This window comes from Meles meles, chromosome 4 (genome assembly GCF_922984935.1).
Source record: "Meles meles chromosome 4, mMelMel3.1 paternal haplotype, whole genome shotgun sequence".
NCBI classification, from domain to species: Eukaryota; Metazoa; Chordata; class Mammalia; order Carnivora; family Mustelidae; genus Meles; species Meles meles.
This window is the reverse complement of record NC_060069.1, coordinates 67,091,433-67,117,982: the sequence shown is the minus strand read 5'-3', so window position 1 is coordinate 67,117,982 and position 26,550 is coordinate 67,091,433. Positions and strand designations below refer to the sequence as shown.

Sequence of the window (26,550 nt, the reverse complement as noted above, 5' to 3'; positions counted from 1 at the left end):
TTCTGTTGTGACGTATTGTTATTCTCTCTGTGGCAATGCTCCAGCTGGAAAAACGGAATTGTATTTATTGGGTGCGAGCCCTAAGGGAAGCACCTTCACCAAGGGGTAGAAGTTACGGAGAAGCAGGTTCTGACTCAACATAAGCAGACAAGTAAAGGTGTGTCAGACAAATATGAGGTTTGACTCATATGATGTTGCTGGCTTTTTTCGGTAAAAAAAAAAAAAAGAAAAATGACCCCAAATAGTAGTACCTTCCTATGACACACAAGCACGAATATTAACTATAATAGGTCGAGGAGCTCCAAGTGTTAGGCACCGAATTCGTTCCTCTGTAGATGCTAGCTCACTTTATTCTAATGCAACCTTGTAATATATGATTTATTCTTCCCATTTCATGGAGACTCAGAAGGTTTCAATAGCTTCCCCAGGTAACAGACAGGAGGCAATGTCTATATTGTAAACCAGTCCTGTCTGACTTCAAAAGCTTCACTCTGATTCACTAGGTCTTACACTTACATATTCTACATTCTATGTAAAGAGCCAAGGGGTTGGGTCACTCGGGGTCACCGAGGATATTCAGGAACAGGGAGCGATTTAAATAATTCCATTTCCCACATAAAACAAACTGAGGGCAAGGATCTCCAGGGCCTCGTTCATCCATATTTGTTACCTGATCCAAGGGAAATGTTAGAATAGCTTTATTACCTCCAGCTGGGGACATGTAGGTGGGGACAGGGGGGTCCTGCTGTGTCTCAATGAGGACTTCTAGACAGGTGGATGGGAGCGTGGAGCCACAGGAACGCATTTCATAGCAACATCAGCTTCTTACGGGTGATAATAACATGGTATCTCTGTCATCCCTCCCTCCTTCCGAATAAGGGCGGGGAGTTGTTTGACTCGGCTGTAGACAGAGGCCAGGCCTCACTGGGAATGTAAACCTCATTCTGCAATCTGAGTATTGTCCTCTCGCATCACACCCTGTGTGAACCTTGATAACGCCCGAGGAGTCAGGATTTCTCCTTTCAGCCTGCCTGATTAAAGCCAGTTCTCTGTAACAGGGGAGCCTGCCAGCTCGCTCCACAGCCCCAGTACAATATCCACCCCAGCCCGGAGGAGACATCCAGGGCTGCCAATGATCAACGGCACCTGTGCGCAAAGTCCCCTAAGCAGACTCAAGGTGACTAACATACAACATCAGTGCAGGTTGGGCCAGAGGATGGGGGGCGAGGGGGAGGAGGGAGGGGCTATGCCATTTCACCGGATTTTTCTTTACTAATTTAACATAAAAGCAAGGTCAGTTTATTGGGGGAGGGGGCGCAGGACAAAAAAAAATACATAAAATAAAAATGTTAAGCTCTCCATTCCCATGTCATATATCCATGGGGCAGGGACTAGTAAGACTAGATGTTGTGTACTATATACACCGTGAGCTGCTCTTAGCGTCTAACACTCTATCTTGGGATCTGTCCAGCTTCAGCACGCACGCTGCCCCACTGCTGAAATGGCTGCATGGTATTCCACTGGCCAGATGCTCTTGGCTTTACTCACCAGCTCCCTATTGCTGAGAATTTGGCTACAGAGAACTTTCATTAGTGTGAGTAGTTCTGTTAAAGCAATAGATCCACGGACGATAAAACCCTTGACAACTCCCATCCAACTGAACTGAAATTCAAATTTCAAAAAAATAACAGTTTAAACAGCTTAGGAATTTTGAACGGCTTTCTTAATTTTAAATCTTTGAATGCTTGTTATTAAATGAGAAAGCTCCCATTATTGCCCCACACACTTATCAGGGAAATGAAACCTTTCCTTTTGCTTGAAGTGTTTTGACAGAATTTCTGAAAACAAGAAAGGAAGGGCCTCTCGGGGAAAGTGAACACACCAGGCATATGAGATTCTGGTGTTCCTCCTTAGGGGTTATTTTCAATCAGTTACTTACCATGCCTGGTAGGTATCAGACAAAACCACATTGCACTGAAAAGCATGAGCTCTTCAGACTACCTTCCTACAGAGGCCTTTCTTTTATTGAATTATGGTCGTTTCTAGAAAAATCTACAGCAGTCTTTGAAGATATCTTAAATAGTAGGTATCTCAAGATATCTCATATAGTAGCTGATAATCAATGAATAATAAATCAGATAATAAAATTATATTCTTCTCTTACATTGGTCTGTATTTTCAAGGAAGGGCTTTTGTGAAATCTAACAAAACCTGGTGGCTTTCAAGTCATCTTTTATTGCAAACATACCCTCTAGGGGGAAAGATCTACAGCACATGAGAGCCCAAAGTGTTGACACACGTTTCGGAGGCTGGGAGATACGCTGAGTCACACGGACCACGGAAGCATGGTACCAAACACCTGAACTTGGACGGGGCTCCAAATGAACTTTATGTGTCAGAAACTGCAGGGACAGATGCAGCTTGACTCATTCTTTACATGTAGTGGGTGTTTAATAAATAGGTGCTGAGTGAATGAAGAAACGGTTTTGAAAGGCAACATATTGTCAAGTTTTCTCCTGGTGACAGACCACATTCCTAAGAATGGTGAACAGAAAAAAGGATAAAATCTGGTGCCAAGAAAGAAGTAGAAAGTTTATATTTCCAGAATCGCTGCCTCTCTGGTTCACTGTAAAGGTGTGAGGCGATTGAAAAAAATCTTCCTATCTGCCCAGTTTTCCTAATTCACCCTTTTGTTCTGCCCGTTCTTGTACCCATGACAATGACTGGTGAGGCTCATATTTTTGCCATGGCTTCTTCCTCCTCTCATACCACCTGCACTCATAACAATCCTAATAAAGTAATTCTCACTAAGGTGTAAATGACTAATATAGTGAAACTGTTCTTTCATCAGGATTCCTTATTTTTTAAATAAAGGACACTGAAATTAATCATCAGTTTATTAATGTCTCAGGATACTTCTATAGTCACATGGACCTTCCAGTACCTCTAAACTTACCCTGTGCTACACAATCCCCCCATATTTATTCAGACACCAGGCTTTGTCCACACCTAGAATTATGCATTGGACTCCAAATTCTTTCACTGATCCCAAACTATATTCCTTAGCCTTAATCTGGGGAAAGAGGATCATATCAGTATAATTCTAAGCTTTGGCTTCGCCAAAAAGAAGTTGTCTTCTACTTTATTGAAAACAACGAAGTCACAGTGACCGAAAAGAAGTCCCACATAAAGTACAGCCACTCAGAATAGTTAGAAGGCTAAACCAAGGGTAAAAGTTTGAAACACCCTGATTCTCCATGGTATGTTATAAAGCAGTCAAAAATATCCGTGTCCCAGAAGCAAACTAGTTAGCGCTTGTTAAGTATAACTATTGTTTGGAGAATTACTTATAGTCAATTATGATACACATATCTGGTCTGGGACATATATTTTCTAGTGGTTCCTCTGAAGGGATCTGCAAATTAAATTATTTAAATATGCTTATCATTAGCAGTTGAAATAAATGACATTTATTTTGGCGACATTAATTTTTAACTTGGCAGCTGTTTTCAGACAGATTGTTGTCAGGTTATTACAGTGACTAACTTTGAGAGGAGGAAGACATTTACAGGAGATTATTTTGGTTTTAGACATTCAGCTTGTATTTCTCCAAAGAGGCAAATAATTTTGTCAATGCCCTGAGATACTGGGTCCTGAAGACATTGCAATGTTTGCATCTTTGTGACCTGATTTCAATAATAACTCCACATGTGGAGAACTAAAAATGTTCTTTAAAAGAGAAAATCTTCAAATATACTGTTCGGAAGCTGTTTTGTGGGTAAGTTGATTTATATAGGAGTACATCATAGAGGATCGGGGTAGTATATTGGTAATCTTCTGAAAAGAGAGTTGGAAGATGCGGGTTCAAGTCCCAACCCTGAGAAGCCCAGTAACTTGGTGGGCACTTGCAAGGGCCTCTGGCCTCAGTTTCCCACCTGCAAGAGGAAGGCATGTGGAGGTGACCACTAAAATACTTTGGTGAAAAGTCCATGCATTTGTGAAGCCAGCGTTGGGCAGTGTTAGATCTGGCCCAAGGTTGTGCCGTGGTCTATACAAAGACCGCAGCATATCTCTTCATCTATTGCACTGAAAACCCACAGTTCCTACATCCCATTTGCCTCCAATTTTAACGTCTCAACTTTCAGCCATGATTCATGACAATAATGTCACCTGACATTGCAGCCATGAGTGGGATAGTAACCCCAAACTATGTTTGATTAGAAAAATGGAAAAATGGAAATGAGGGGGGCTTCCTGGAGAAGGGGACAATTGTCACCATCTACTTAAACACTGCCTTGAATTTATTAGCAAATTGCCACTTTATGATGCAAAATAACAAGCCGCAAATCAAGTTTCAATGAAACAGCATGATAGGCTACAAAAATAACATGAGGTAGCTACCAACATCCCGTTTTATTTGCTCTCATTAAAAAGAAACTTCAATAATTAAACTTTGAGCAATGGAGAAATGAGAAAGTCTATTTTTTAATCAGAAAAAGATGACCCAAGACAACAAACTGGCTTTCTTTATAAATAAAAATCTCTCCAAATATATATATAAAATATATATGTATATACATATAATGTTTTTGCTAAAAATCTAAACTATAGTCAAAATAAAAATCTGTTACCTATTTTTAAGGGTTTTTTTTTTAAAGATTTTATTTATTTATTTGACAGAGAGAGATCACAAGTAGGCAGAGAGGCAGGCAGAGAGAGAGGAGGAAGCAGGCTCCCTGCGGAGCAGAGAGCCCGATGCGGGGCTCGATCCCAGGACCCTGGGATCATGACCTGAGCCGAAAGCAGAGGCTTTAACCCATTGAGCCACCCAGGCGCCCCTATTTTTAAGTTTTTATTAAAATGTCAGTAAGTTAATGTACAGTGTAATATTAGTCTCAGGTGTACAATACAGTGATTCAACACTTTCATAAGAAATCTATTTTCTATTAAGAAACAAGAGTAAGTTCAAGAGAATCTAGAAAATGGTCTCAACATTTTTTACAAAGAGTCAATCAGATAAAACAGGTGAATTCATGGAAAAGATTCTCACTTCAGCGTCTTATCATTTTAAATTCGAATAATGCTTTTCAGTTCTCCCTTTGGATTACTTAATCATAGGCCCAAAGGCATGCAAGAATTCTCCCACTGCAAGACTCAGGACGAGACATGAGGCACAGTTTTGAAACAATGAAAAGGAAGTCATACCTTGAAATCATATGTGGCATCTGGGTTTTCGTCGCAGGCAATGACTTCTGGTGCCATCCAGTAAGGGGTCCCAATGAAGGTATTTCTCCTGCCCACTGTTCGATCAAGCTGGGCACTGACACCAAAGTCCACTATTTAAGAGAAGACAAATGAATACAGTCTTGGATGCTTATATGGTGAATAAAATGACTGGGCCTTTTTTTTTTAACTGCAGCAAAATAAGCCTATCACAAAATTTACAATTTTAGTCATTTTTACGGGTGTAGTTCTGTGTCATTAAATATGTTCACATTGTTGTGCAACCATCACCACAATGCAACTCCAGAACATCCTCATCTTGTTATCATTTTAACAATAACACCCCATTCTCCCCTCTCCCCATTCTACTTTCTGTCTCTATAAATCTGGAATATTACAGATACCTCATATAAGTGGAGTCATACAGTATTTGCCTTTGTGTGACTGGCTTATTTCAATTAGCATAATATCCTCAAGGGTTGTCCATGTTGGAACATGGGTCAGCATTACCTAACTTTTTAAGGTTCAGGAATATTCCATCATAGGTACATGCCACGTTGCGTTTATCCACTCATCTGTTGATAGACGACTTGGGTTACTTCTTCCCTTTAACTATTGTGAATATCTATTTTCAAAGTGCATGTATAAATGAATAAAGTATACCAATAAGGAAAGCCCAAAATGTTGTATTTGGTTAAACCAAGGGCCCGCAGGGGCCAAATACAGGTGTTAAATCAAAGGCCAGCTTGTTTGCCATCAAAGGAATACTCAGGGGATACAAAGAACGTGGTTAAGAGCCAAGTTTCTGGAGTCAGATTGCTTAAGTTTGCATCCCATTTCTGCCACTTACTAGTGATCTGAGCTGGGGCTAGCAGATCAAGATTTAAGCTTCAGTTTCCAAATTTATAAAACGAGGGTGATGATATTGACACAGAGTTGCTGTGATATAAAGGGGTGTGTACAGGGCCTGACATAGTATTCTCTCAACAAGTGACGATTATTCAGTGATGAGTGAAGCCTCTTAGGATAGATTGTCTAGGCAGTCCATACGAACATACACACATGCACACGCAGACGCGCATACACGCCTTCCCTAAGGAATGTGTGTTTTCGTTTTAAGAGGGAATATTCATGAGATGAAAGTTTGGCCCCAAATGCTGAGAAAAAATGGAAATTATATATTTTAACAAAAAGACAAGAACAAATGTTTGGGATGTAAACATGGGACGTATTTCAATCTCTTTGAAAATAAACAATCATATGGCCAATAACTCCTTTCTAGATGACAAACTGAGTATCTTAGGGATAGCTGTCATTTCGTGCTCTTACTCATAGATACCAAGCAGGTGGAAGGGCTTGTGGAGCACGGGGAGATTCTTGACCTTATCTGGACAATCCCAGCACCAACGAAAAGGATTCCTTCACTATCACTCCTGCAAATGCAAGTAGGATAACCAGCATGCATTCAAAGTAGAATACTGAACACCCCTTTTGTACAGGTGCCCTAGGTAATAATGAAGTTGATGTAAATATAATTTAAAACATACGGGAACATAGCAGGAATTCATTATTCTAAATATGTCTAAATGTGGATGTTTTCAGTAAAAAAAAAATGGGTCATCACTGTTCTCTTAGAGTAGCAACAAAGTAAACAAATGGTGAGATATAGGAACCATTTCAAGGTCAGTCACTTTTTTTTTAAGATTATTTATTTACTTATTTGACAGAGAGAGACAGGGAGAGAGGGAACACAAGCAGGGGAAGTGGGAGAGGGAGAGGTGGGCTCACCACTGAACAGGCAGCCTGATGCGGGGCTTGATCCCAGGACCCTGGGATGATGACCTGAGCCGAAGGCAGAAGCTTAATGACTGAGCCACCCAGGCGTCCCAGGTCAGCCACTTCTAGAAAACCTGAGTTATTTCTACATATCAAGCAAATGGTTCTGTCTGCTATATTGTATACCAGTTCACTTGTCAAATGCTTTTAGAAATGTTTTGAAATGGACAAAGAAACATTTTCCTATCATTCCTTAGTACAATGACCTTCAAATTCATGGTGACAGATTTACATTGATTAAAAGAAGCACAACAACAAAACCAACCAGCTGTTGGAATAATCCTATCAATTCCTTTGATTCCTCCGCTCCCTGGATTCTGTTCTTACCTAGTTTAACTTCTGCATTCTCCGTGAGCAGGACATTCTGCCCTTTAATATCTCGATGAATCACTTTATGCTGGTGCAGATGACTCAGCCCCTGGAGTAACAGAGAGTTAAGAAGGGTTAAGGAGAACGTAAGCCAAGATGTGAATAAATTGCTTGGGTTGTCAATGATCCAAAAAATATGAAAACTCCCCCAGAGCAACTTTCTTTCTTTTCTTTCTTTCTTTTTGATACCTTCATTATCATACTCCGGTCTTCCACATGTGTATAGTGCTGCTCTAAACCTAGGTAATTGATCCAACATAAACTGAAATGCAGAAACAGTCTTTGCAAAGCATGCTGCTGCATTAAATGAACTGCTTGCACATCAGCTGTGATCTAAGGTAGCAACGAACCCATGAGGCCAGTGATGTGGTTCTGGCATGCACGAGTTTTAGCTAATAGTACTATGAAAAGTGATGAGACCTGCCTGCATTTACTAGTTATAACAGGAACATCTATATAGTTTCTGTAAGGAAAACTAATCTGATGTAACTAAGTCTTCCACTCTTTTTTTTAAAGCAATATTTGAATTCAAGAGTTAAAAGTTGCTCGCTAAATTCTGCTCCTGAAACTAATGCACTATATGCTAACGCACTTGAATTTAGATAAAAACTTAGTAGAAAAAAAAATTTAAAGACTACGTTGTATCATACAATTTTAATTAAGCACAATCAAGTATTTCTCAGACCAGTCAAGAAATCTCCCATTGCCTTTAGCCAATGTGGCTTACATTTTAAAAAAGAAAATAGCAGTTTCTATTTCCTTTGTTGACATCTGTAACTGTCATCTTTAGTGCTTTATGAGATTTGTGACTTTGTGTTCATTGTATGGAATAATTATTTGGTGACATCCAAACCTGTGTCCTGTTTCTCCATGAATTACTCTCTCTTTGTCTTATTTGTGGTATGAGTTCTGAAATCTATGGACTTGCTCTAAGGTAGTGATACGCTTCTCAAAGTATAACCTAAAAAAACCTCAAATTGGAGTCTTGAAGCAAATTACGTTATACTAACACTTGCTGATTCAACATACTGTATACTCAATTATGTCATTTTATTATTTATAATTTTCTGTACTATTAATTTTCCTCCATAATGATGAAACTCTGGCATGGAAAGATGTGGTTGACACACAAAAAACCCAAAACTAAATATCTGAATTCCTGTGTTGAAAAAACTCAGCATGAAAATCTGGATGCCCCCCAAATTTGATCCATGCGTACATTCAGGAAGATCAGTAAACATAAATCATGTGAGAAACTGAACCACTTGTTTGGGTTTTAAAAAATTACCCTTCCTCTCTAGTCAGTTCAGCTCAAAGTAGGCATCAAGCAGAGTAAAATGTCTGGTTTTACAATATACTAACATCCCGTGAGTACTTAAGAGAGACTGAAGATCCCCACATTCCTTCACTAGCACAGTGGTTGGAAGCAGGTACCAGAGCACATAAGTGAGCCAAACATTGTAGTTAATGAGATCATATGATGCAAGGAGAGTTATGTCTAAAATATCTTGTGATTGAATGTTCCTTCCAATGAGTCACCTTATCTCAAAGGCCAGTATCTTCCGGGAAAATGTATTGGAAGAAAATAATCAGGTACGGAGAGGTACTCATAGGTTGAGACATCCTGCTGCTTTCAGAACCCTGGAGAGCTCATGGCCGATCCCCAGGGTTCCCCATTCCAAGGTTCCTCAGAGCACAAAGGTGTATTGCAGAAACAGCCATGGAGATCCAGCATATTCTTGGCCTCACGGGGGCCTAAATAACCCCTTGTGCGTTCTCTAAATGAGTGAAATCCTAAGTCAGAAATTCAACTGAAGTTTACACAAGAGCACCTCAACACGCAAAAATAAATGCCAGATTTGAAGGAGAGCAGCAACCATACCCACTCAAATTCTGTCTTGTGCTCAGCAATCTTTTTGCCCACCCCATGCCATGGAGGTTTTATCCTGTTTGCTCTTAAGCACTTTATTCTTTGTATCTTTTATATTTATATCTCTAATCAAGCTAGAATTAATTTTTGAATATGGTATAAATCAGGTATCAAGTTTCATGTTTTCCCATGACTCTTCAGTTGACCAAGCACTATTTACTGAGGAGAGCACCCTTGCCCCATGCCTTGCAGTACTTCTTGTGCCATAAATCAGGTGTCCAGATGAAGTGAGTCTGTTCCTGGACTCCTGATTCCGTTCCCCTGGCCATTTGTCTACTCTTGTGACAATGCCACTCTGTTTTATTTACTTAGTAGCTTTATAATAAGTCTCGCTAACTGGCAGCATAAGTCCTCCAGCTGTCTTCTTCCTCTTCAAGACTGTCTTGCTATTCTTGGCAAGGCAATATTTAAAACTCACCTTGTCAATATCCACGGCTATACCTAGAGGGATTTTGATGGGGAGTTCATTGAAACCATGGCTCAAACCAGGGAGAAAGCACTTCTTCACAATATTAAGTATTCTTATCTGTGAAATGGTATACACTTCCATTTTATTAAGGTCCTCTTTAATTTCTCTCAGTAATATTTTGTGGCTTTCAGTGTAGAAGTCATTCATACCTTTCTGTAAATTTTTTTCTAAGTATTTGACTTTTATGCTATTATAAATGTTAAAGTTCAATTTCTGTTTTGTTTTGCCTAATGTGGTTTGAATATTTTTAATGTCTTCCATCCACCCATCCATCCACGCATCCATCCATCCATTTGCAGCACATAATCTGTCTCTCAAAAGTGCATCTTGGACACATCATGAAAATAGTTTTAACTTTTATTCCCTTAGATTAAGAAGGGAGAGCTTATTAATTAGATTGCCAAGCACATCTAGTAAGAATGCTCAGTGAACACACATTAGCCTCCAAATCAGTAGCAAGAGATAATTCAACTAGTCTGACTGAACTAAAATATAACCAATTATTTTCTTCTCCCTGAAATGATCCCAGTAAATACGACACTATTGTCCAAATTGCCTAACTGAAATCAGTGGGCAAAACTGGACAAACAGACATAGTCTTGTCCAGCTATTTTGATCAGCTTAACTGACAAACTCAAAGAATTTTTTTTAAATTTAAAATCAGTTAAACTAGATTCTATATGCTAAAATGGTAAATGTCATGTAATCCTTAATCTCATTATAAACTTTCACAAATGGAAAATTCAAATGGAGTAATCAAAATACCTCTAAAAAAGTCATTTCCTAAGTGAGACCTTATCTCTTTGATCTAAGATCAGATTTCTAATTGGAAATATCATGGGAAATGAATCCCTTGGTAAGGGAAGTCACTCAATGTTAACCCTCTAAATGAGAGTGCACATAGCCTGTTCAGAATGGCTCTCACCTTCATGGGAGCAGACCCTAAAACTACCACTACCACCATCACTGTTAGAGTAAAGCTTTAAACACATCTGCAGTACTTTTGTGAATGTCGGCAGAAGGTTGGTACAAAGTCAACGCCTCCCAAGAGACTCTGTGTTGTCACTTACTCGTAAGATCTCCCTGCAGATGTATGCAATCCACTCTTCCTTCAAGGTGTTACCTTTCGTGTTCTTGATCAGGTCAGTGACAGAGCCAGCACCACAAAACTCCATCACCAACTGCCAAAGGAAGCAAACATGCCATGATTATAATCACACTTCATAGCTTCCACTGGGGTAAGAAAGCCTAAGTCATTCCAGCTGGCTGCTTTAGAATGCTGTTCTTATAAAAAAGAAGTGATCAAACAACAGTATAGAAAACAAAAACCTGTATCTTAATTTTTTTCCAAATGATAGAAAAGAAAGATTATTTTTTAATTTTCCAAACTAAAAATTATAATTGGAAATTGAGGAAAATCCCCATATTCTAAGTATTTTTTTTTTTAATGAGGGAAGCTAGGTGGTTCAGCTGTAGTTGAGAATATCTCTGTGGTTTTTTTTTTTTTTTGGTTTTTTTTTTTAATCTCTGTGTTTTTATCCAGCAATTGATCTCATCTTTCCTACAAAAGTGGATCATTCCCCTGTCTGAAAGAACTATAGTTTTCTAGTCAATCTGACGTTAGGACAATAAAGTATACACTGTTTATGCTATTGGTTTGTAAGTGGCACTGTAAACTGTCAGAATGGGGACTATCTGTTTTTAATTAACTTCGGCAAATGTTCCCAGGAGGTCAGACACATCAAATAAATTCAATAAACAATAAGCCTTAATTTAGCACCTTTCATCCAAAAAGCTTCAAGTTCTCTATAAATCTAAACTCATTACAGCACTCAAGCAACTTTATCAAACAGGCAGAAAATAATCACCTCTCTCATTTAATGGAGAAATAGAGACAAGAAAAGGAAAAGCAATTCATTCGATTTTACATTCATTTTCTAGCATTAAGAAACATTCATTTTCTTACTTTCTCCCTTTTCTTCAAAAAAATAGAAAAAAGGTCTTCAACAAATGGCATCTTATTATTAAGTACTTATTTTTTTGTAATTATGTGATAAGAATTCAGAATAACTAGCAATCGATCTCTGACCAGGCACTAGAAACAACTAAAGTGGACCCACAATGAAATCACATTGATGGTGTTGGTTTTGTCCAAATGTACATTCATAACATCAACACCATGTATGCCTAGTAGAAACTCAGTGAAACTCATGATGTGAGTTTCATGAATGAGTTTCCAGTGCCTTTTCTGACTGGTCTAATGATTCCACAAAAGGTAGGGAAACCCTACCATCTTCTTGAGACTACCAGCGGGAGTAAAGGGACTTCTCAGGACTTTTTGTAAGGACATTTAAGAAGTACCACAATAGACCATACTGCAATCCAATAAGAGTTGTAAAATGATCACTTGTGATAGTCAGAAAGCTATCAAAGACCATAGGTCATGTTAGAACTCAAGAATCAACCCAAAGAGGTTCTCACTGGCCAAAGATGGGAAGATTTGAGCATCGATAAGAATAATGATTGCAATGGCTTGAAACGCATTAAACTTACCCAAATGCATTAACAAACTGATAAATGGAGGGAAAGAATCAAGAATTTGTATTGCAATTCTTAGACAAATTTTAGCACTGGATAATTTGGTAATTAAAAGGGACAAATCTTCTCTTTATAAAATGCAGGCATTCCATGTAATAAATGAAGAGGACATAATAGAATCAAAATATCACTATTTTATAGTCCCTGACAAACCAATGAATTTAAGCACTGATTCTCAATGGCTGCTAACATAATAAACATAAGAAGTAACCAGACATCATTTTCTTCTTGATTAGAATAATAACATCACCTAAGAAGTAGCCTTGCCAGAAACAAACAAATAATAAAAGCAAACCAAAAAACCCCGGAATTTGATCAAGCGTCTGGTTCCAACTACCAAATTACAGAAAATTCAGAGGACTGAGGAACATGTTACCTCATGGGGATACAATTTAGAAAACCTAGAACAGGAAACTCCACAGGGCAAATGACCCATTTACTTCAACAAATAAATTGCAAGAAGGAAAAAAGAAGATGGGGGGATATTTATAGACTTAAAAACATTAAAAAGATATACCAACAATCTGCAAGGGATGCGACTTATCTGGATATGAGTTTTTTCCCCCAAAGCTCTTAAAATTTTTGAGCCAATTAAAGCTTTGAATACAGACTAGATATTTGATTATACTAAAGAAACATGAGGGTTTTTAAAAGTGTGATAATGGTACTGTGGTTATGTAAAAAAAGAGCTCTGTTTTTGTTTTTTAAAGATTTTATTTATTTACTTGACAGAGAGAGAGAGATCACAAGTAGGCAGACAGACAGAGAGGGGGAAGCAGGCTCCCTCCTGAGCAGAGAGCCTAATGTGGGGTTTGATCCCAGGACCCTGAGATCATGACCTGAGCCGAAGGCAGAGGCTTAACCCCACTAAGCCACCCAGGCACCCCTAAAAAAGAGTTCTATCTTTTAGTGAAACATGCTGAATTACTATGAATAAAATGATATGGTGGTCTTTTCTAAAAAAGGTGCTGGGACAACTGGATACTCACATGTAAAAGAATAATGTTGAACCCTGATCTCACACCATACAAAAAAGTTACCTCCAGTTGGATCAAGGACCTAAATATAAGAGCTAAATCTATAAAACTCTGAGGAGAGAACATAAGGGGAAATCTCCATGACCTTGGACTTAGCAATGGTTTCTTAGCTATGATAACAAAGCACAGGCAACAAAAGAAAAAACAGATAAGTTGGGTTATATTCATATTAAAAACTGTGTCTCAAAGGATACACTTGAGAGAATCAAAAGAAAACCAACTGAATGGGAAAAGTATTTGTAAATCATACATACACTAACAGTCTAGTATCCAGAATATATAAAGGGTATTTACCCCAAACATACAAATGTAGTGAAAAGAAGGGCCATCTGCATCCCAGTGTTCATAGCAGCAATGGCCACAGTCACCAAACTGTGGAAAGAGACCCTTCAATAGAAGATGAAAGATGCCCTTCAATAGACGAATGGATAAAGATGATATGGTCCATATATACAATGGAATATTATGCCTCCATCAGAAAGGATGAATACCCAACTTTTCTATCAACACGGATGGGAATGGAAGAGATTATGCTGAGTGAAATAAGTCAAGCAGAGAGAGTCAATTATCATATGGTTTCACTTACTTGTGGAGCATAAGGAATAACATGGAGGACACTGGGAGATGGAGAGGAGAAGTGAGTTGGGGGAAATCAGACGGGGAGATGAACCATGAGAGACTGTGGACTCTGAGACTCTGAGAAACAAACTGAGGGTTTGGGAGGGGAGGAGGGTGAGGGGTTGGGTGAGCCTGGTGGTGGGTATTAAGGAGGGCACGTATTGCATGGAGCACTGGGTGTGGTACATGAACAATGAATTTTGGAACACTGAAAAAATAAAATAAAATTACAAACAAAAAATATATAAAGGATACTTACAGATTAACAACAAAAATAAAAATAACATAATTTAAAAAGGAGCAAAAGGCTTGAACAGACATTTTTCCAAAGGAGATACACAAATAACCAACAATCACATGAACTGATGTCTAACATCAATGGTTCTTAGGAAAGTGCAAATCAATGGGATAATCAGGCGATGGGTATTAAGGAGGGCACATGATATGATGAGCACTGGGTGTTATAGGCAGCTGATAAATTGTTGAACACTATATCTGAAACTAATGATGTGCTATATGTTGGCTAATTGAATTTAAATTAAAAAAGGGAAAGTGTAAACCAAAAATCACAATAAGATACCACTTTCACCTACTAGGATAGTTACGATTAAAAAAAAGGGCAGAAAATAACGAACGTTGCTAAGGATGTGGAGAAATTGCAACCCTTGTATACCGCTGGGGGAAAGGTGAAATGTTGCAGTCACAGACAGTTCGATGGTTCCACGATAGGTTAACACAGAACTGCAATATGACCCAGCCAGTCCACTTCTGGGCATATGCTCAAAAGGACTGAAAACAAGTATTCAAACAAAAACTTGCAACCGAATGTTCAAAGCACCAGTATTCACAATAGACAAAAGGTGGAACTAACCAAAATGCCCACTATCTGATGAATAAACAGAATGTGGTATATCCCTATAATAGAGTATTATTCTGCTATGGAAAGGAAGGACGCAGTGATGCCTGACACAACATGCATGACTCTTGAAAACATTACACTCATTGAAAGAAGAACCAAAAAGGCTATGTACTGCATAAATGCATTTATATGAAATATCCAGAAAGCAGAGGAGTGACTGCCAGGCACAAGGGGGAGGGAAGAATGGTGCTGAAGGGGTACAGAGTTTTCTTTTGGGGTGATGGAAAAGTTCTGGAACTAGATAGTGGTAATGGTTGCACAATACTATGTACTTTAAGGCCACTGAATTATATATTTTAAATGGTTAAGATGCTAAATTTTATGTTATACATACTTAATCAGAATTTAGAAAAAGTGAGATGAGAAGATTGGTTTCAAAATAATAGTAGAAGGGAAGAAGGGGGTGAGCATGTGTTTGGGGCAGGATGGGTGGTAGTTGGGCTAGTTTGGGGCACATCGGTATCCATTACATTATCCTCTTTACTGTTGTGTGTTTGGGGGATTCTCTATAACACAGAGTTAAAGAAAATCCTATTACGTAGTGATAGGCAGCAGACCGACCAAAGGAACATCCTTGTGTAGAAAGAAAATAACTTCTCCAACGAGCAAAATATGTTTGTGCCCCTTCTCAAATTCCGTTTTGAAGGAACACAGTGACCAGACCTCCCACAAATGCCTCCGTTGCTCGTCTATCAGCTGGAGAACACATCCCACCACTGAGCCCCACTAGGCCATGTAATTATAGTTCCCAAGGAAAGCAGTGGAAGCCCAGTGGCTCCGGTCTTTTAAAATTAGATTGGACAAAATACTTTCAAATATTCAGTAGGAAACAATCCGGCCCTAGCCAGGCACTAATGTCAGTGATTTCTATAATTTGCTTCTCTATTCAGCTCCAGCTGAAGGCTGCTAAAGTCTTTTCATCTCACTACGGAACGAAATGATTGTTAAATTATGTAATGGGATTTAAAAAAAGAGAGAGAGAGAGAGAGAGAGCGAGAGTGAGAGAGCAAGGAAGAAACCAGCATTTGCTAGCAACTGGATCTTGAAGTCGCACAGCAACACAGATAATTACCTCCACCAAGCAGCAGGGACCCTCCCTCACCACAAGTAACCTCATCACATTAATAAACAGAAACAGGGCTCAACATGCCAAGCCCAGCAGCAGTAAGTCAATAACTTCCCATCCCACAAGCAAGAAATGATGGATCATTAATGCTCCCCCCAAAAGAAAGTTCTCAAAGAGTTGGCACTGAGGCAACACTACTTGCTCACATTTACTGAGAACTTGCCATGTGCCAGGTGCTGGGCTCAGTGATTTGCAGCTGCTGTTTCATTAACTCTCTTTCCCTTCAATTCCCTTTTCCTTATTTACTTGGAAATGGAGCTTAGTTATGCAGGTCTGCAGCCTTACCCGGAGTCTATATACTCATTAAGTATGGAGAGCAGGAGTGAAAGAAAGGTGCTCTCTCAAGTATTAGTTGTGTGACCTTGGGCTCGCCTGTTCTCTAAACCTCCCTGGGCTTTGCATTCCCACCCCCAGCACTGCAAAATAAAATAAAATAAAATAAAAAACATGTTTGATGTGAATAGTGTGTGTCCGTGAGTGTAAAACTCCTAGCAGCCCCAAATCTTAAACTATACTTATTACTTATATCTTAAACTATATTTATTACGTTTTATCTATTGCTCTGTTTGTACTTAAAAAAAAAAAAAAAGCAAAGACGAAGAGTTTCCAACTTGAAAGATGGTATCAATAGCTTCCCCAAATCCACTTCACCTTGGATGGTGAAGAATGGCTGACAGGTGCTTATAAAGGGCATTGGGCACCTGTGTTTCTAAAATCCCTATTAATAAAGAAGCACAAAGGAAACAAGTCCTTTTTTCAAGCTTGTATCTCATGGCAAGAAGAAACAGATCTTTTTATTTGGAAGGCTGATGAGGTGGAGGGAGAGGGTTAGAAGGAATAGAACATTTGAAATGCTCATTCAACACCACCTAAACAACTGGGTCAGAGAACAGGATATACCTACGTGTCACTTGGGAAGAGAGAAGGATGGCTAGGTTGAAGGTGAGGACAGAACCAAGCTCATGCAGGACGGGGGTCGGACCTGAACCTAGAACTGGAACCGTTTTGCCGAGGAGCTATTTAAGAAACAGCATAGTAGGGATGCCTGGGTGGCTCAATTGGTTAAGCATCATGATCCCAGTGTCTTGGGATTGAGCTGCACGGCGGGCTCTCTGCTCAGAGGGGCGCCTGCTTCCCTCTCTCCCTCTGCACCTCCCTCTGCCCCTCCCTCTACTTGTGTTCTCTCTCTCTCTCTCTTTCTCTCAAATAAATAAATAAAATCTGAGAGAGAGAAAGAGAAAGAAGTAAAGAAGGAAAGAAGGAAAGAAAGAAAGAAAGAAAGGAAGGAAGAGAGGGCATAGTGTAGTGTAACCCATCAAGAAGGTAAGGGTTGCTTGGATGACTTGGACATGGTAGTTATTTTTATCTAAATCAAAAAGGTAAACTTTTAAAAACAAAGCCTTCTAACGTATGTCTGACTTACATGGTTGTTCATCATGTATTTCTGTCAGTTGTCTTCTATTTCTGACCAAGAAGATGTTTTTTCTTAGAAGTTGTAGAGAGAGGGGACATTATTTAAGTAAAAGATCTTGGGTCTCCGCTGGGCCCAGGGGGAATTTCAGAAGCACTGTCTGAGCCAGTCCTAAGCTCCCCTCTTCATGGGGAGGGGCCTTCAGGAGGGAGTCACCTCCTGTGGTCACTTCTCACCTGCGCTTTCCAACCCCAATCACTGCCAAAAGAAATTTAAAACATTTATCCTTAGAGCCAGTGTAAGAAGCTTAGAATGATTGCTGGGGTCCCTACAGTATTTGCTTATATGCTAGTTAACTGGTTTTAAACTCCTATAATTGTGATATTTTAAATATCACAATTATATGATATTTTGTGATATTTTAAAATAGCAGGAGCTAGCCAAAAATATCTTGATTAGTTCTCCCCAAAGGTTACTAGTCAGTCAGTCACCCACACAAATAACTGACTACTAACAGATGCCTTCTTTTTTATAGGAAAAGGAGGGACAAGAGACAGGCGAGAGGAAGAAGAGGAGGGAGCAGGAAGCCGAAGACCCGCCTAAAATGAGAGAAGTCTGCACGCAGGAACTGAAGGAGTACTCTTAAGAAAAGTGTAGGAAAGATAAACATCCAAGAATTCACAGCTCTGCAAAAGATCAGCCCATTGGCCTTGAAGGCCCAGAAACATCAGTAAGGCACAAGATATTTTTATCACGTGTGGCCGGGAATAGCCACAGATCTCATCTGCACGATTTATGAAGGTGTAAACAAAACCCGTACTTTGTTATAGAATGCTGCCTCACTTGCCAGAGGTAGTTGAAAGTCCCACAAGATCAAACATATGTGTATAGAAGTACAAGAATTGGAGGCACACCTATGAACATATTTATCATTTAAATCTACTTATGTAAAGGTTAAGGTAAAACTGTTGGGAATTTCAAATTTGAAAAAGCAACCTAAACAATCCTTTGCATGCATTTTTAAACTAGCATGTATTTGAAAGAAAAAAATTCTTTTGGCATCTACATATTTTTAGACTTGAAAGAAAAGTGCTTGAACTATAAATTCTAAGTTTTCCAAAGATTGAAAAATTGAGTCCCCAGGACGTGAAGTGTCCTCAGACTTTGTTGATATAGTTTCTGGATAATGAACAACTTTATAACTGAGAATGACAATAGCATTATATGGAGCCAAATGGGATTTGTAGCCACAAGAAGCCACTAGAAAGGCTCTAATATCAATGGTCACTGGTCACCAGGTCTAAGGAGAGAGTGTCTCAGAGTCAGCATAGCGGTATTCAAGGAATGAGGGAAGTTAGTTGCATCATGTATTTGACTTCCGGTGCTCAAATTTCTCAGTATGCATGCAAGATCTGCTGGAGAATTTTCCTGTTAGGAGTAAAGCATTATATGTCCATTCTGGGACCTGCTCACAGAATCTAACCTTATTAAGGCTATAAGAAATGTTTGGCTCTGCTGGTCCGAATGTTATACCCAATAGAAGAACGTGGGGAGTGGATGGGAAAGCAAGCTTTCAAACAAGTAAAAATAGGAAAAGTAAATAAAATACTAGCCTTAGAGGATTTAAACAACTTGATGGCTGAGGATTTGAGAAGCACAGACTTCAGCTCAGAATTCATCTAGAAAAGGAACTGGAGGTTTGTGTAGCCCAATAGCAGAATAACTTTGGGCACACAGAAGTCTTCCTTCTGCTTGGGTGGAAAGCAGTTTAAGCACAATTCAAATGAAAGTCATTGGGATAAAAGAAGAAATCATTTGTATATTCTTGTCACAGAATCACCCACCATTAATTCATAAAAATGGCTCTTTTAAAGCTGAACTCAGGCCCTATTGCGATGTATTAAATTAGGAATGGCTTTTGGCTTCTACATATATGAAGAGGGGGAGTTCTTTAGTTATATAAGTGACAGATACTGCTAAAAACAAGGGGGTAAAAAGTAAAGAAAAAAAAAGCCTCATTTCTGATACATAGAACTCAAAAAAGAGAAATTTTCAATTGTACAAAAGACTCAGCTGCGGGTGGCTTGAATTTTTAATAATGCTACCCACAGCATTTAAATCTTAAAACAACCAAAAGTGCAAGCAGGCCTGATCTTTTGCCAGACAGGATGCCACGGCAAATGTAAACTCTACTAGACCCAGTTTGGGGACGGTGGTCAACATCACTGGAGATCCTAGAAGGGTTCTTATGGGTACATCTTGGTATCTCATCCCCAGATGACATTATGCAGAGCTCGACAAGTAATGTCAATGCATGAAGCTGAGCGTGTGTGGAAGGCCACAGGGAGCACTGGGACCTCTGTCCAAACTGGAGTGGGCATGTGATCCCCGAACAGCTCACTCATCCTGTGGCTCCTGGGGGTTTGGAGTCCAGCATTCCCACATCATCCTATTTTTCAAAACTGTTCAAGGAATCCAGACTTTTGTGTGAAACTGTTTGAGTTTTTTCTAATGTGGGCATAATTAAAACTCCACCACCTATGCGAAGCAAACGAAATACATTCACCTAGACAGTATTTAGCCGCTAGGCTGCCAGTTTGAAAACCCAGACTTACCCTGACATTCCTTTTTTTTTTTTTTTTTAAGATTTTCATTTATTTGTCTGAGAGAGAGAAAGATAGAGAAAGACAGAGGGAGAAAGAATGAGCGGGAGGTGGGACAGAGGAAGGAGCAGACTCTTCCTCTTCCTGACTCAGGACTCCCTCTGAGGACCCTGCGATCATGACCTAAGTGAACGGCTGACACTTAACTGACTGAGCCACTCAGGTGCCCCTGCCACTTTTCTTTAAGTTACTGTTTTTATGGGGCGCCTGGGTGGTTCAGTAGGTAAAAGCCTCTGCCATAGGCTCAGGTCATGATCACAGGGTCCTGGGATCGAGCTCCGCATCGGGCTCTCTGCTCAGCAGGGAGCCTGCCTCCCTGTCTCTCTCTGCCTGCCTCTCTGCCTACATGTGATCTCTGTCTGTCAAACAAATAAATAAATAAAATCTTAAAAAAAAAAAAGTTACCGTTTTTATAAGGAAGAAACCGAATGTCAGAGATGCTGCCTGTGCCAATATTAGAACCCAGATCTCTGTATTCCAGGTCAGGTTTCAGCCCATTGCTACAATGTCCCCAAAATGCATACCCCATAATTTGTGAACTCTTAGCTCTGCAACGCAATACTGTTGCAATCTAAGGAATGGCTTATGGAGACCCTGCAGTACAGAAATCTGGTGTCTTACTATTTTACTCCCCTGCATTTCCAAAGCTAGTCAGAAATGTATTATATTTGGGGTGCCTGAGTGACTCAGTGGGTGAAGCTTCTGACTTCGGCTCAGGTCATGATCTCAGGGTCCTGGGATCGAGTCCCACATCAGGCTGTCTGCTGAGCAGGGAACCTGTTTCTTCCTCTCTCTCTGCCTACTTGTGATCTCTCTTTCTGTCAAATAAATAAAATCGTAAAAAAATGGGGGATGTATTATTTTTATAAGATAATCTAGCCCTGTGATTGTGGCGGTATCAGAAGAGAGATAAAAATATGTGTGGCTTCACTTTCTAATGTCAGAGAAATTGGTGTACTTCATGGATGCTACTTGTCGCTCACTCCCGGTGCCTGAATGGTATGCAGTGGAATGGAGAGCGGCTCTGCACCAAAACGAGGCAGGTTGAGATGGCCGTGTCGTGTGACAGAGCTTGCTTGTTTCCAAGAGATCAGAATCTTTATTGAAAGTGCTCCCTTTTTTGATTTCCGGTTCAGGCCCACAGCAGTTGATAAAGTAGAATTACTTAGCCATTATCAGAAGTAGTTGTATTTCCGCAATGAGATGGTACTAAACAAGAATTTATCGCTACAACAGGACTGATAGAAATCACACAGATTATAATTCAATCAGACACCTAAAACAGCACACATATTGGCTGGTAGGCTATGTGCAAAACCTCCAACCACAGCAAAAGAAACAACCGGAGGATATTTCACATAGTCTGAATACTGGGAATAAATGTTATTAGCAATTGGTGTTTTGGGTGGCCACAGGTTATGTCTCTATATAATTTGCAATAACATTTTATACAAATGCAATCCTAACAGAATGCCATCAGTCCAAAGAGTCAACTCTCTATGACCTTTCCCGGCAGGTTTAATGTACACTTCCACGCATATTTCCCAGATTTCACATCAGTCTTATTAGTAACCAGCTGGTCCTCCTACCCTCTTTGAAAATTGGGGAACTGAGGAATGAAAAAGGTTAGAGGTGAAGTCAAAATAATTGAAACCCAAAGCTTCAGTCCTATTTGGAACACCAACTTTTGATATCAAAACTATTTCTTGCAACTTAAAAAAAAAAAAAAAAGAATGTAGAACTCAAGGGCTCGATTCTACCACCAGCCAGGTTGGCTAACCCACTGGCTTTATCCCCCACCAGCTGGGAGACCCTGGGCAGATTTCCTAACTTCTCTGAGCCAAATTTCCTTGTCTGCAAAGTGGAAATACCTAATTTCGTATCTAATTCTAATTTCTATCTAATTCGTAGAGTGGCTGTAAATGTCTGATGATATGACAATGTGAAAACACAAAAACTTGGCATGTGATAAGCAAGCAATAAATATTACCTGCTAGTGTTATTATTAACCTGGAATGGCTCGAATTTAGAGAGTCAGAGGCCTTGGAATAACTACATACTATCATATCCTATAAGCAAGTTTCCACTAATATTGTAATCTGGTATTGATTTCCTAATTATTATATTTCTATTCTGCCTTGACTTTTCTAAGCTCTCCCTTAGTTTGTTGTCAAATAGTAAGAGCACAACTAGAAAAAGAAGATGCCCTTGTCCTCGGGGGCACTTCATGGCTTTGTATTTTCATCTCCAGTGACACAGAAGCTAACGGATGATTAGGGACACGGGAATGGACAGACTAGTCCTCTGCAGGAGCACTAACTGATAAATGCTAGGTCCTGTCTTCCAAGCAGAACACGAGGCCCGTAATGTTTAATCACGGGTGGGAAAATGGAATGTGAAGGCCTGGGGCCTCTCGCGGGGCCTGGGTTTGGGAGGGATGACTACCTGCAGATGTCCCCTTCTTGAAGTTGGCAAAGCGGACATCTTTCCCATGGTCTGGAAGGCCCTGCATGATCTAGCCCCGTGTCTCATCTTCCCATGTTTCTGGTCACCCCACTCCCATTGTTATTCTCCGAAAACACCGGGTTTGGAAGGCCCTTCCGTGAGTTATCTACCATGGGGCTACCCCTGCTTGCAACCCTATCAACCTTCCCCTGCTCTACGGGTCAGCGGCAGCATCTTCGGCAGTTTTCTTACTAATTAGTAAATTGTCTGTAGTAGGAGGATAAGCTACATGTAAGTAGGGGCTTCCTCCGATGTTGTTCACTGATAGAGCCTAAGTGCTCAGAAGAGTGCTTTGTACTAGCAAGCACTCGCTATGTGTTAGTGGGATGAATGAACGGGTGGATGGTGAATGAATGAATGAACACATACTCATGGAGACTCTGGATTCCCAACAGCCACCGCCGTCTTCATGGAAGGAGCAACTGGCCAAGGCGAGAACTGGCGGGTAGCAACTGGGTCCCAGGGGTACAAAAGCTCCCATTTGCTCCATGCAGATGCAAATAGGCATGCTGCTTTCCCCCAGTGCCAGCTGGAAAATGGACTGTGGGTTTCGCTTATTTAAAAAAACATAAAACAAACTTCCAGGTCCTTTCCAAGCACTTCAGGCCAAGCTAAACTGTCACAATTCAGGACGCCTGCATTCATCCACTAATGAGCTTTGAGGCCCTGGGAGAGTCAAGGAACTTCATGGGGACCCAGCAAAAGAAAGGACAACTAATTTTCTTTCCAGCTTAAAAAATCACAGCCCCAGGAAAAGGGTAAAAACTAGTCAATCCCTGCTTGACCACTCCTCTCTTCCCTTCAACCAATGATTTCCAAATAAATACAGAGGTTTTAACAAGTCGCTCTCACCAGAAAATCAACAACATCCCTATCGGACCCATCTCATGAAAGAAGTGATATTACTAGTGGGGTGTGACTCCGCTTGTATTCCTGCAGGTGATTCCTGAAGGTGGTGACTCCAAAGCCACTTACATGTTTTCTTTTCCCTGGGAACCATGCCCCTGACCAAACCAAACACGTCTCTCCCGAGAGGGCTCCAATAGCTATCATTCTACACTTGTTACCTGCTGAAGCTTATGGCGATGTGGGGTCACTGCTAAAAAGCTAGATTCTTGATGATGTAGAAGTCCCTTAAGGAACACAGAAATATTCCAAATGGTATCATCTCATCATTTCTGTTGAACCCAGAGGCCACAGGTAAACTGAGCTCTCCGAGTACCTGTAGAAATCTGCTTTGTATTAACACTATTAGCAACCAAGTTTGCAGAAATGATGATCACTTTCCTTTACAGACCAACTATTTTGTTGCCATGTACACCCAGCACCTTCCTAGCACTGAGGACACTGAGATGCAAAACAACACCATCCTCGTCCTCAGGGAGCTGACTGTCTGTGAGGAGTAAAGATAGCCCCAAGAGGAACAAATAAAAAAAGAAGGAAGAGAAATGGCTCTCATGTTCAAGTTAAAAGAAAGTTTAGAAGAAAAAAAAAAAGCAGACATAAAAAGGAAAAAAGTTCTCAAAAATTAAATTACTGAAATGACTACCCAGATAAAAAATATCTTCAACACCATTGGTATAGATTATTCTAGACAACCCACCATTTATACATATAGGTGGGCAGATACATTTTTTTCCTTTTTCTTCCCTTTTTTCACAAAAATGAAAATGTGTTTCATCTAATCACAGCATTCTTTAAATGGATTAAAATACCCATTATAATAGTTAATTGTTTATCGATTATAAATATAAATCTACAGCATTTTAACTGGCTGATATGTCCTTTCATAGTGTCCTTCAATGGACTTACTTTAAGCAATTACTTATTGGTTGACTTCTACATACATCTTTATGTAGTTGGCCAAATATTTATTTAAGATACATTCTTTTATATCTGTGTGTTTATCCACAGGTATTCCCAATTGTCCTTGAGTAAAGAGAGTACCAACCTCTAATCTCCATTTCCATAAGCAGAGGGTATAAGTGTCCATTCTGTGTATATCATTTAAAAAAAAATCATTGCCAATCTACAAGTTAAGAAATGGTATTTAACTCTTGTTTTCTTTTGCATTTATGTTCTTGGTATGATTCCATTTTGAGAACATCTTTTAGATAATTGATATTTCTTACTTTGTTAATCGTCTTGTTCTTAACTCAATCTTTCTTTTAGTCTCATATTTTACTACTGATTTATAAAAATTCTCCATCTCTAAAGGCTACTTAGTTCTGTCTCATCGTATACCAAATGGATATTCTTCCTAAATCAGTTATCTGCATTTTTTACTTTATTATTATTATTTTTTTTTTTGTAATGGGAAACTTTAAGAAATGTATATGGGCAAGTTCATCAAAATTCTGTTTTGTGACAGATAATCATATCAAAAAATGGGCAGAAGATATGAACAGACACTTCTCCAATGAAGACATACAAATGGCTATCAGACACATGAAAAAATGTTCATCATCACTAGCCATCAGGGAGATTCAAATTAAAACCACATTGAGATATCACCTGACACCAGTTAGAATGGCCAAAATTAGCAAGACAGGAAACAACGTGTGTTGGAGAGGATGTGGAGAAAGGGGAACCCTCTTACACTGTTGGTGGGAATGCAAGTTGGTGCAGCCACTTTGGAGAACAGTGTGGAGATTCCTCAAGAAATTAAAAATAGAGCTTCCCTATGACCCTGCAATTGCACTGCTGGGTATTTACCCCAAAGATACAGATGTAATGAAAAGAAGAGCCATCTGTACCCCAGTGTTTATAGCAGCAATGGCCACAGTCACCAAACTGTGGAAAGAACCAAGATGCCCTTCAACAGATGAATGAATAAGGAAGATGTGGTCCATATACACGATGGAGTATTATGCCTCCATCAGAAAGGATGAATACCCAACTTTTGTAGCAACATGGATGGACTGGAGGAGATTATGCTGAGTGAAATAAGTCAAGCAGAGAGAGTCAAATATCATATGGTTTCACTTATTTGTGGAGCATAACAAGGAACATGGAGGACATGGGGAAATGGAGACAAGAAGGGAGTTGAGGAAAATTGGAAGGGGAGATGAACCATGAGAGACTATGGACTCTGAAAAACAACCTGAGGGTTTTGAAGGGGCGGGGGGTGGGAGGTTGGGGGAACAAGGTGGTGGGTTACAGGGAGGGCACATATTGCATGGAGCACTGGGTGTGGTGCAAAAACAGTGAATGAATACTGTTACGCTGAAAATAAATAAATTAAAAAAAAATTCTGTTTTGTGGATATGCCCTTAGCATATATACCCTAATATATCTTTCTTTAGTATTTTACAGTTACAACTATTTTTTCCTACCAGTTTTACATTTTTAATTTTCATATTTACATCTACATTTAAGAGGGCATGATTAAAATCTTACTATAACTCTTTCAGAAATCACATAAGAATATATAAAATCAAGGTGATCATACAAAAAGGGTTTATTTACCCAAAAATACTTTTTTAATTCTAAATTTAAAGACAGGACTTATTGGGGAAAAAATAACCAGCAGCTCTTTTCACTTCCAAAGATTGTAATATTCAATTATCAAATGACATGAAAATCTTGTTATTTTTCTGAGCTAACATTATTATATTCCTTTTGGTCACCAACTCTATTCACTGTGTATGTTTTATCTTCTCAGCTGGACCACAAATATCTTTTGCATTAAGAGAGTAGACTGAGATTCTTTGATAAATTATCCATGAAATAGTGGTCATGGGATCCACACAATTTAATATATAATTAATTTATATATTAATTATAAGTTATAATTTGGTATATAGTAATATAATTTGGTATATAGTAAGCTCTGTCTAATTAAAT

General features: G+C 39.4%; 1 protein-coding gene across 4 annotated transcripts in view; it reads right to left on the bottom strand.

Annotated features, from left to right (window-relative positions):
* Positions 1–26,550, bottom strand: part of TNIK (TRAF2 and NCK interacting kinase) — a 396,851-nt gene that overhangs the window by 119,640 nt on the left and 250,661 nt on the right. For all 4 annotated transcript variants that reach the window (XM_046001979.1, XM_046001980.1, XM_046001982.1 and 1 more), the window contains exons 5-7: positions 10,898–11,008; positions 7,387–7,477; positions 5,206–5,336 (exon numbers count right to left, since the gene is read on the bottom strand). In XM_046001979.1, coding sequence (XP_045857935.1) covers positions 5,206–5,336; positions 7,387–7,477; positions 10,898–11,008 — 333 coding nt within the window. The remainder of the gene's footprint in view (positions 1–5,205; positions 5,337–7,386; positions 7,478–10,897; positions 11,009–26,550) is intronic.